This window comes from Ceratotherium simum, chromosome 24, assembly GCF_057802395.1.
Source record: "Ceratotherium simum simum isolate JZ-2026a chromosome 24, ASM5780239v1, whole genome shotgun sequence".
NCBI lineage: Eukaryota > Metazoa > Chordata > Mammalia > Perissodactyla > Rhinocerotidae > Ceratotherium > Ceratotherium simum.
The window spans coordinates 26,816,756-26,828,814 of record NC_141923.1 but is presented as its reverse complement, the minus strand read 5'-3'; the positions used below and the strand labels follow the sequence as shown (position 1 = coordinate 26,828,814).

The 12,059-nt window shown below is 48.1% G+C and overlaps 1 protein-coding gene across 1 annotated transcript in view; it reads left to right on the top strand.

Annotated features, from left to right (window-relative positions):
• The first annotated feature begins 990 nt into the window (after positions 1-990).
• The window catches only part of LRRC74A (leucine rich repeat containing 74A), a 29,149-nt gene continuing 18,080 nt past the window's right edge, over positions 991-12,059 (top strand). The window contains exons 1-5 of the mRNA XM_014784447.2: positions 991-1,070; positions 2,606-2,734; positions 5,492-5,664; positions 8,125-8,232; positions 9,593-9,689. Of these exons, the coding sequence (XP_014639933.2) occupies positions 1,034-1,070; positions 2,606-2,734; positions 5,492-5,664; positions 8,125-8,232; positions 9,593-9,689 (544 nt within the window). The 5' untranslated portion in view covers positions 991-1,033. The remainder of the gene's footprint in view (positions 1,071-2,605; positions 2,735-5,491; positions 5,665-8,124; positions 8,233-9,592; positions 9,690-12,059) is intronic.

Sequence of the window (12,059 nt, the reverse complement as noted above, 5' to 3'; positions counted from 1 at the left end):
CACAAATTTCTAGATCTTCATACGCATCTGTGTGGCAAAGAAGGATTTTCGTGTCCCCAAGCCCTCCAGTCACTGACCTGATCGTTGATGTGCTGAAAGACTATCAAGAAGGAACAACACGCCTCCAGATTCTCTTGACGGTAAACTGCAAGTGAACTTCAACTCCAAGACATGTAAAAACAGCCAAGCGTGGGAATGATGATTGAGTGGTTTCAAGTTAGGCAGCCCCGTTGTTTGGATTGAACAATGCTTTGGCTGCAGCAAATTGTAGTAATTGAACATATGTTTGTCGTGCTTTGCTTTTGATCTTCTGCTCCAAGGTTGAGGATACTCTCCCAAGGGGAAAAGAAAAAAGGAAGAAAAACTGGGTGGAAGAAAACTGATTTCACCCATCACTGAAATATTTCTTACCCGAAGCACAACCACCTTGAGAGAAGAACATGGTGGTGGCTCTTCACAATCACCTGATTAAGGGCCTGGGGTTTGGTCCTGATTCAGAGGGAAACACAACACCACTGAGAGGCCCCCCACAGCACCTGCACACTCACAGCCAACCCTGAGCTTGGCCCCAGTGGACATATGAGAAAAGATGACTGCCAGAGCCACCACGAGGGTGGGCGGCTTGCTGTTGCCAGGTCCACCCACATGGATCACAATGACTGCATGAGGTCATGGAATGTTGAAGATGAAATGAAAATGGCTCCTAAGTCACAAAGTCACAGGCGGGTGGGCATCCTTTCAACAGGCCTCCCAGGAATAGAGCTGTGCCACTTTCCCTGATGATCCTGGGAAGTAGCTACCTCTCCCAGACGGAGTTGGGGTCAAATCCACGCATGTCCAATTCCCAGCAAAGCCCGCTCTCCCCAGGGCTTCCTGGGATGGAAGAATAACTACAGGCTCCCCTGAGATTTGTCTATGTGAGGGCAGGGCGCACAAAGTTTGAGACAGAGGTGAATGGACAGGTGTGCTTCTTAGGGAAGCAGCAGAAAGGTGGCAAGAAGCTGGCAGCAGCCCCCAAGAGGGCCCTGGCACCATGGACAATGACGAACCTCTTGAGCCTGAGACAAAAGGTGAAAAGGCATCCCATCTCTCACCCCTCAGGCCCTTCCAGGCTGCCTCAGTATAACACCCAGTGATCACATGGACCTGGAAGCCCCCTTCCCTCCTCACCTGGGACCCTCTAGAATTGGGATGATGTGTTACACTGATTTGCCTTCAGGGCTTGCCAAACAGGAAGTGAGAGAGTTGATGCAGTGTTGTACTGGAATTGGCTCATACCAGCTCTACTCAACTTAAATTTTCATTTTGTGAGCTGGTGGATGTCATGTTGGTAGTTTGAAATCAGCCATGTTGGGAATATTGACACCACCTGAACTGGCTAACACCACAAATCAGGATTTTTTTTTTTTTGGTCTGGAGAGCCAGTTACACATTCACCAGCATTCCACTGGTTGGATGGAATTCTAAAATTGTTTGGCTAATGAGGAAATTAAGATTCAGGAAGTCATCACTTTGGGATGGCTAAGTTTGATGGCTAAGCCACTGAATGTCTTTTAACTGCCAGGCCACTGCTACTTCCCCCCCTTATCACACAGACCTTGTCTTACAGGCTGGGAAATAAATGTTGGGGCTTGGGTCTATGGACAAAGACTAAGAAAGACACAGACCTGAATGGACTCATTAGGAACCCCAGTATCTTAGAACCTGGGTGGTCAAAACTCGGGACCCCTCCCACAAATGCTCAGCGCACCCACAGAGAAGGTTGGCTAAGTTCTGACAGGCCACCTGGGGGCGCAGCATGGCTTCCCCAAACCATTGTGTCCTGCTGATGGGAGAGGGCTAGCTCTGGACCTTTGTGTATGGCTGGCCGCAGATCATTGGCCCAGTGGCAGAAAAACCACATCTAACAAGTGCAGGGAGCTGGTGTGAGGGCATGCGTATTTAATCATAGCCATTGATTTCAACCCCAGAGAGATTCTGCAAGCCCTTCCTTCTTCGTAGTCGTAAAATAAATGTTACTCTGGAAGGAAGAGAAGCTAGGTCAAATTCTTAGGTGTCAAGTCATCCCTCTTGCTCCCTGGGACTGCCCCTGTTCCGTTTTGTTTTACATTTGACCCAAGTCGCCTGGCCTGCCCTGCCCCTCGCCCTCCCCAGCATCATTTGTGCCTGCCATTGAGGAAGCCTAGGCATCAGCACACATCCTTTCTCCAAAAGAGTAAAGCAGACCCTGAACCCCACCCGGGCCAATAAGAAGAAAAAGAGGGAGCAAGGAGCCAGTCTCCAAGGCAGGCCCAAAACGGGAAAGATGGCAGGAGCAGCGAGTCTCCAGAGAACACGAGGCAGTGGTTAGCACAAGACCCCACAGATGATTCAGCTGGGAGGCAGCACTATGTTGGGGGGAGGGCCTGTCGACTGGAGTCTGCTAGCAGGGCTGAACGCAAGCTTCAGTTTCTTGGCACCTGGAGCCACATGAGGCTGGGGGGACAACGGCTGCAGCCAGGCTGCAGAGGAGGGGAACAGCGAGGGAGGAAAGCCGGCGGTGGGCTCCACCTGAAAGGCCGGCAGGTTTCATTTCCAGAATCAGGGAGACGAGTTCTTCTTCCAGATGAGACTGAAACCGTGCCAGCACCACAGAACAGTGACGAAAAACTCTACTGTGAGGCTGATGCCCCCACGGCTGTTGAAAAAGAGAAACTAGCCCGGGAGAGTTCAGAAACAGACCTTGAGATTGAAGGTGAGAGTGGGCATCTGGAGGGTGGGGGTGGTGGCTCGCCTCCTTCCTCAGAAGCTGGAGAAATCTGGTTTCCTCAGGGGGCCATGGCTCTGCCTGGTGGGATGTCCTGCAGAGGGAATGTGGCAGAAATGCCTGTGCTCAACTTTATGCCATGTTCTCCTCAAGGCTGGCCTGGTGGCAGCAGCCACAGCGGCCCCCTGCTCGTGTCCAGGCTCCTGAGCAGAGTGGTCACATCAGCTTCTTGAAAGCTAAACCAATAAAGGAACAGGGATTTCTGGCTCTCTAAATGTTTCCACATGTGGCATCTTATGTCTTCTTTTCAATAGTCCCAGGAGGTAGGCATTATTACCCACCTTTTACAAAAGAGAAAACTGAGGCTTAAAGGGATTGTGTGAGTTGCCCAGGGCCACAGAGAGCTTGTCGGTATTCACTGATCCATGTTTCAGGGGCCCCTGGAGTGTATCTATGGCCCATCTTGTATCCTGGTGACTTGCCTCTGCTCACATTAAAGTTCTCGTTTCCCCTACTTGAGAGCCCCATGTTGTCCCTCGACAAATCCAAGCTGCCTGGATATGGGGGGGCAGGCGGAGGCAGGGGGCACTGGCTGAGCTGCAGCAAAGACTCTGCTATTGCAAACACCTCCTCCACCCTCTTCCCCCTCCCAGTTTCCCCAAGGAAGGAAGTGCCAAAAAGAACACTGTGAAGTAAGTTGAAAACAATGCTGGCTCCACCTAATGGGCCAGCCTCCAACTTCCCAGGCTGAGGCTAGCCCGGTGGCCCTTCCTCTCCTGTGTTCTGACGGCTGCATGGTGGGCAGTGATCAGAGGCAGCAGAGATGAAGGGGAGGCTATTCTGCCGAATTCAACTGTGAAGCTCCTCTGTGCAGTCAGCTCATAAACCTCCCAGCCATGGTCAACATACAACTTCACCTCCACACAGACCTCCTCCCTGCCTCCCCACCCCCATCCCCAGGCATCTTGTTACTCTTTTTCTAATGTTGCTTTCAACACTGAACTTTACCTGGTTGGAGGGGGTGGCAGATAGAAACACTGGATGTTTTGTCCCAGACTCCTGCTTCTATCTCATTCCCCCTCCCCACCCCTATTCCCGGCAAGTGAGAACACTGTTACAAGCTGCCTCTAAAGTATAACCACAGTGAATACAGCTAGAAAGGGTCAGCAGCCTCAAACAGAGCAGCGTTAGTGCCAAGGACAAAGCTGGGGGTGACCTACCCTGCTTTGGTAAATAGGAACCTCTAACGACTGAGTTTGTGCCAACTCCGTGCTAGGAGAAACTCAGGGCTCAGCTGCTCTGGCTCCTAGTGGCCCTGCAGCTGGTGCTGAGATGCTGGGAATGGGGCAGGAAGGGCTTCCTGGGATGGCCTGAGACATGAGGCTGGGTGGGAACAGCGAGCTGGTGGTGAGGATACAGAAGAGAGAGAGAAGCAAAAGGGGCTTGTGGTGATGTGCTGTTTTTCCTATACAATAGTGGTTCTCACTCGGAGGTGACGTTGCACCCCAGGGGACATTTGGCAAACTGGTGGGCGGTGGGGGATGCTACAGAGATCTCATAGGTTGAGGCCAGGAATCCTGCTAAATATCCTACACCGCACAGGACAGCCCCTCACAACAGAGACTCATCCAACTCAAAATGTCGATGGTGCGGAGGTTGAGAATCCCTGCTTTACAACCGTCCCAAAGAGAAGCCACTTTGTAGCTGTGCCTGCAAAATCAACCTCCTTGTCAAGTTGTTGTCCTTTCGCCAACAAAGCTCTCATTGTCCGCCGTAGAAATGTTTTGGGTGGGTTGGCCAAAGGCCCTGGGATCAGAAAGAAAAACAGATGCAGGCTTAGACCCCAGCTGGCCATGGGAAGCCCTGCCATCGATGGGGCTTGCTTAATGAGGACACAGCTGCGGGGCAGCCAGAATCCAGGGAGGCCCACCGCCCGTTGACCGTGAACAAGGTTGGGCTAAAGCCTAAGTGACAAAGGCCCCAAGGAGTTGGAATGGAGAGGTGAAGTCCCCAATTCTGTCAGCTGGTTTTAACACTGATCAGCTGTGTGTAATTTGGATCTAGATTTGTCATTGGTAAAGTAGAGATGACAGTCCTTTTTGTGAGGAAAAACGACTTGCAAGTCTTTGAAAGAGGAAAACCCACTCAAATGCAAGTTTGTTTCCAACTGATTTGGGGGTCTCTCCATCTTGCACTGATTTGCCACCTTGGGAAGCCCACTCTGTCGTACCTGGGCTTTTTTTAAGTTGGTACTTCTTTAAATCTTTAGTAAAGCTTTATTTATGGCTCACAGCATTTTAACAGTGCTAGTAAAACCAAAACTGAAATGGAGACTCCCTCAACCATCACAAATCATCAGGTTTTTGTCTGTTTGGCCTTTCAGAGCTGGCCCAAGGTGGGCAAGAGAGCTGGGCCTTCACACATCCTGATGATCAGGCTAACGTGGGAAGGTGGGCATCGGGCACACTGCTCCTTCTCCTAGGACAGTTTGGGGCCTAAAATCAGGGGCCTTGCCTCTTACCCAAAGGGAGATGTCCATTTGGGGTTTTCTGGAGTTTGGGTCTCCCTCTCCCACCATTGGCTGACTTCCCAATTGGAGTTGCCCTCTAGAGCATACACCCATAGGGACAGATCCACAGGCAGAGGGGGCACCAGTCAGAAGCAAATGTGGCCTGGAGTTAGAGGGGAGATAAGGCAAAGGCAGAAGAGAAACCCCACTTCATCCACTTGCACCTTTCTCTGCAGATACCGAGAAATTTTTCACCACCGGACAAAGGGAACTATACCTGGAGGCCTGCAAACTGATGGGTGTAGTGCCTGTCTCCTACTTCATCCGGAACATGGAGGAGTCCTATATGAACCTCAACCACCATGGGCTGGGCCCCAAGGGTACCAAGGCCATTGCGATAGCCCTGGTGGTGAGCATGCCAGTGGGGGCCCATGAAGCCTGGCAGAGGTGGGGGGTTGATAGGGTGGCAGGGCCAAGAGTCAGAGAGCCCTCCATGGAACCCTAAATTGCAATCTTTATGCCCATCCTGCCCTAAGCTCTGCTTGACTGCCAGTAGATTTCCGCTGGCAGGATGGATGCCCCATTAGCTCCTGGGAAGGAGGCTGCTAGAGACCTGGGCCTTGGAACTCTATGCTCTTTCAAGATTTTATTTATTTATTTATTTTTCCCCCCAAAGCCCCAGTAGATAGTTGTATGTCATAGCTGCACATCCTTCCAGTTGCTGTATGTGGGACGCGGCCCCAGCATGGCCGGAGAAGCGGTGGGAGCCGGGGATCCGAACCCGGGCTGCCAGCACCGGAGCGCGTGCACTTAACCGCTAAGCCATGGGGCCGGCCCCCTATGCTCTTTCCTATTCAGGAAGCAAAGGCACCAGCCTGTGGGCCCCAGAAGAGTGACTGAGAGCACAATACAAAATGTTAGCCTGGGTCTCAATTCCAAAGCTCACCTTTGCTGTAAGTGGGTTCACCACTGAGCCATTCCATTCAATGTCCTTTTGCAACATTATAATTCTTAAAGATCACACTGCAGAGTGGATCATGTTTTCCGGCAGGAATAACGCTCTCTTCCTCTCTGCTTGGCATGAGCGAACAAGGACTTGACCTTGAATTCATCATGGCTTTATGTAATTATAATGGATTATATACAAAACTGACTCCCATCCCAGGAAAACAGAAAATTTAACAACTGTATGTCAGCACTACACTATTGGTTCACTTAGGATGGTAAAGAGAAAGTTCGATTAAAAAAAGCACTCCCTCATTTTTGGAAATACAGCAACATTTGCATTTAACACATGCCCATTAAGAAGCATGCTGCTTTCTAGGGAGGGGGTGGAGAGGGAAGGAAGAGAAGAGAAAGAACAAAGCCATCTTGAAATTTATTGAGCGTTGAAAGACTGATTAATGAAGTGTTAGGAATGCACCATTACCTCATGAGTTTTAGGGAAAAAAATGGATAATAATGAAATCCTCTCAGGACTTGGGCCCCTTGGTTCTTAGTAACAGCAGTTTCTGTTTGGGGGGCATTTTTTCTTCCTTGATTCTCTGGATCACTCATTTGACAATTAATCACTGTGCCATTCTGATGGACTGAAATTTTATTTATCTTTTATACTGTTTGACTTTTCACATGTTGCGTTTCCCTGGCTTAGACTAAAAGCACCCTGATGATAGGGATCCCATTTCATACTTCCTCACGTCTGTCCCTCATCCGCCTCTCTCCGTGCCCTCGCACTTGGTGGGGCACAGTCCCCTGGAGAGCAGGGATGTTCTCTGTTCATGCTTGTTTCCCAGCACTTAGCACAGAGGGTGACAAAGAGATCCTGGCCCGTGTGAAATGAATGTGGATGGACTTGGTGATCGGGCACCCACTGCACCATGCACTGTGCTGGTCCCAGGGTGACTCTGGAAGTGGGCATTAACCCACGTTTCTGGACACTGCTAAATGACACCTAGACTGGGAGGCCACCTGAGCCATCTTCCTTGCCTTTGAGCACAACGGAATTTTGCCCACCCCTGAGAGCTGAGACCAGAGGACGTGTCGTGAAGCCCCTGGGTGGACCATACTGCACTGCAGTAGCTCACACCATCACCTTTCCCCTGTTCCTGGACCTAGAGTTCCTGACCACGTGCTGCTTCCCTCACTGCTTGATGCACTTTGAAAATGCTCAAATCCAAAGATGTGTCTGCTCTCTGTGCCTTTCTGTACTGGGAACGAGGTAGGGAAGGGAAGAATGAAAGTGCTGATTAGAGCTAACTCCAGTCCCTCATGCTGCAAATCATTCCCCTCGTCTTGCTCACTGTGGGAATGCAGACTAGCTTGGATGTAGATATTTATCTCAGATTTAAGTCCAGCTCCTTCCAAACAGCCTTGAGCCAACGTTCTGACTAAAAGAGAGTACCAGATAAGCCTGAAGCCTAAACTAGAAGGAAGGCCTCTGAAGGAAGCAGGCACAGTGAATGCTTTATGTTTAAATACCCTCATTAAATCTACCAAGTTCTTCTTAATTTTGGAGTAAGTCACAGGCCTCTCTCCTCGAGGCTAAATAGAGTCTGTTCAGCTCATCCTTGTGCCTCTTACTTTTCAGGGCTTTGTTTTAATGTCCCTCTTCTAAATTCCCCTGGGGAGCCCCTTTTGGTGGAGGTGCCCAGAATAAGCATATTGTCCCAGCAAAACTCAGGAGGATGAATCGTCCCTGCACTTTTCTCCTGTCCTTATCCACTCCTCTAGAATTGCTAGCCTGCATCTCCATACCCTCTGAAAAGGCTGGGATGTTCCAGAGAGGGGACAGGTTCTGGGCAAGGGCAGGGAACTGACTAGGTCACCAACTACCTCTGTCTTTCTCCCCCTCCCCTTGTGGTGGCTGAAGTCCAACACGACTGTTACTACCCTGGAGCTGGCAGACAACTGTATCATGGTGGAGGGCGTCTTGAGCCTGGTGGAGATGCTGCAAGAGAACTACTACCTCCAGGAGATGGTACTGTGCTGTGCTCTGCTGGTTCCCACCACCACATCCGGGGGTCTCAGAATGCACTCGAGACAAGCCAGAGGCCCCTGGGCTTTCTGCAGTCAGTCTGGGGGCTTCTCTCCTCTAGAAGTGACTTCTCATAGGAGGACCACACATCAGAGGCTGGCGAGAGGGACAGTGTTTCCTGTGGCTGTAGAACCCTAAGAAACTGTTTCTCTCTGGAGCTCATAAGGCCCTAAATGGATAAACTTACTTCTGTATAGTTGCCTTAAAAGGGAACTTTCTTAAAGAAAATACAGGCATGAAATAATTTCGTAGGGCTGGCACGGTGGCGTAGCGGTTAAGTGCTCGCGCTCCGCTGTGGCAGCCCAAGGTTTGGATCCCAGGCGCACACCGACGCACTGCTTGTCAAGCCATGCTGTGGTGGCATCCCATATAAAGTAGAGGAAGATGGGCACAGATGTTAGTCCAGGGCCAATCTTCCTCAGCAAAAAAGAGGAGGATTGGCATCAGATGTTAGCTCAGGGCTAATCTTCCTCACCAAAAAGAAAAAGAAAAAATAATTTCATAAAATACAATGTGCCTGAGGGGGCCAGTCTGGTGGCATAGTGGTTAAGTTCTCGAGCTCCGCTTTGGCAGCCCAGGATTCGCTGGTTCAGATCCCCGTCGTGGACCTATGCACCGCTCATCAAGCCATGCTGTGGAGGCATCACACATACAAAATAGAGGAAGATGGGCACAGATGTTAGCTCAGGGCTAATCTTCCTCACAGGAAAAAAAAAAAAGTGGTTAAGATGGTAAATGTTGTGTTATGTCTATTTTACCACAATAAAAAAAATTTGAAAAAAAGAAGAAAAAACAATTAAAATAATAATGGCTCATTTATATAAAGTCCCTCCCACTGGCCTGAAAGGACTATGTCCATTTATATCCCTACTTCTTCCTAGCACAGGGATTATTGTTTCGTGAATCAATGAATGGAATTTACAATGATGATTTACTCTAAATGAATTTTTCAATTGTTTAATGCCAAACTCACCAAATGAAGCTGTCTTGGTTTTCAAAAAAAATTACAATGTTCTTATCTAAAGTACCAAAGCTAAATTGTGGAAGTGGGGGTCACTGAGGCTCAGAGGAAACTGAGACCAGCCCCAGGGCCTCCAGCGAGGCATTAGAAAAGCCCATTTTCCTACCTCCCTTCTCTCCTTTGCACCACTTAATCCTTTCCACCCTTGCACCCACCTCCTCTCCCCACCCTAACCACAATCCCTGGGTGCAGGCCTCAAGGAAGCCCGCCCACACACATTGTTTGTTAATGAGGGCCCTTTGATGGGATTTTTACATACGTAAGTGTTTTCTTACCTTTTAGAATATTTCCGACAATGATCTTGGTTTGGAGGGGGCCAGAATCATCTCAGAGTTTCTGCAGAGAAATAGCTCGTCGCTCTCGGAGCTTCAGCTTTCAGGTGAGCCCATGCAAGAGGAGGGACAGGACGTCAGGAATGACAAGGAGAGAAGGGAAGAGCAGAGAGAATCTAGGGTCTAATTGAACCAGACCAGGTCCTTCTGTTTTCAGAGACCAGAACGCCGCGTCTACACCCTACTAGACGCTTCCAGTCATCCTTGCCCCCTCTCCACGGCCACACTGGCTTCCTGGCTTTCCTGGACAAGCGACTTCTGATTCACTTTGCAACATTCCTTCCTCTGCTTGAAAGTCTCTACCCCAGATTTCTGCATGGCTAACTCTCTTGCTTCATTCATGTCTCCGTTCAAATGTCATCTCCTTAGGGGGGACTTCTCTGACCACCCTGCCGAAGCAGCACCTCTCCATCGTCATCACTATAGTTTCCCTGCTTGGTTTTTCTTAGTGGCATTTATTGCTACCTGACCGCCTATTGTACACCTATTTTTTAATTAGTTTATTATCCGTATCTCTCACAGAAAAAAAAAAAAAGTCGCTTGAGAATTCTAGTACCCACAGACCTGCCCTCGCTTGAATTTGTGGTTTGAATTTATACTATCTACAGGGCCCTGGAACCCCTAAGGCAAGACACCAACATAAAAAGTGGTCCTACGCTGGTAATGCCCTGGGACATGCAACAGAATCAAACATAAAACCTCTTTGGAGGAACAATCCCTCAACCCAGGCTCCAGGCTGCTTGGGATTCTCACAGATAAAGCTCCACTAAAGATGGGCTCACAGGGCCGGCCCCGTGGCTTAGTGGTTAAGTGCGCGCGCTCCGCTGCTGGCGGCCCGGGGTTCAGATCCCGGGTGTGCACTGACGCACTGCTTCTCCCGCCATGCTGAGGCCGCGTCCCACATACAGCAACTAGAAGGCTGTGTAGCTATGACATACAACTATCTACTGGGGCTTTGGGGGAAAAAAAATAAATAAACTACACTGGTATTTAAAAAAAAAAAAAATGTTAAAGATGGGCTCACAGTCCAAAATTGCAAAACAAGGAAACAAAACACCACGAGAGTTGTCAGACTCAACAAGTGGCAGCATCCAACCCTCAAGAACTTCAGAAAATAGAATTATCAGATATAGACTAGACATTGAGTGACCATATAATTTATCCTCCAAACTACATAGGAGCACTATTAATTAACTGACACTGCAAGCAAACGGATATCTTGCACCCAACTATGAACAGTGTTAGTATGATTAAGAACATAAAAAGAAACACATACAAGAAAAAACAACTATTTTTTAAAAGACTCCTCCCAAAAACAGAACTTCTAGAAATGAAAAGTATATAATCATTGAAGTTAAAGACTCAATGGACAAATTCAACACCAAATTAGATACAGGTGAATTAAATTAGTGACCTGGAACATAGATAAAAGGATATTATCTATCTTTGCAGCATAGAAAGATAAAGACATAGAGAATATAAAAGATAAAAGAGTGAATAGACCCAAGAAAGCTAATAGGAGTTCCAGAAGGAGAAGAGAATGAGTAAGCAACAATAGTTGAACAATAATAGTGGACATGTTTCCTGAATTGCTGAATTCTCAGATACGGGAATCCTAGTGAGTCCTAAGGTAAATAAAAAGAAATCCACACCTGAATATATCATAGTAAAAACACCTATGATAAAAAGATCTTAAAAGTATCCAGAGAAAAAAATGCATAAATAGAGTTTATGTATTTTTTATTTTATTTTATTTTATTTATTTATTTTTGTGAGGAAGATTGGCCCTGAGCTAACATCTGCCAATCCTCCTCTTTTTGCCGAGGAAGATTAGCCCTGGGCTAACATCAGTGCCCATCTTCCTCTACTTTGTATGGGACACCGCCACAGCACGGCTTGACAAGCGGTGTGTCGGTGCACGCCCGGGATCCAAACCGGCGGACCCTGGGCCACTGCAGCGGAGCGCACGCACATAACCACTTGCACCACCAGGCCAGCCCCCTGTATTTTTTAATATAAATGTTATTACAAGTCAGGTATTACTCTCCAATTTCCCTTTTTTCACTGTAAATATATCTTGGATTTCTTTCTATGACAGAACAAGTAGATTTATCTCATTCTCTTGAACTCCTGGGTAGTATTCTGTGGTTAGATATAGTGGTATAGTTTATCTAACATCCCCCTATTTGGGAGTGGGGCACATGTAGGTCATTTCCAGTTTTTCAATCTTTCAAATAATTTTTAAAGAACTTACTTGTGCATGCATCTTTTGGGCACGTGTTCTAGTATTTCTAGATAGACACTCAAGAGAAGAATTACTGAATATAAAGATATACCCATTTTTGTGAGGTTAAAAATTAATTTCCAAATTTCCCTTTAAGAAGACTGTACCAGGTTACAATTCCACCAATGTAATA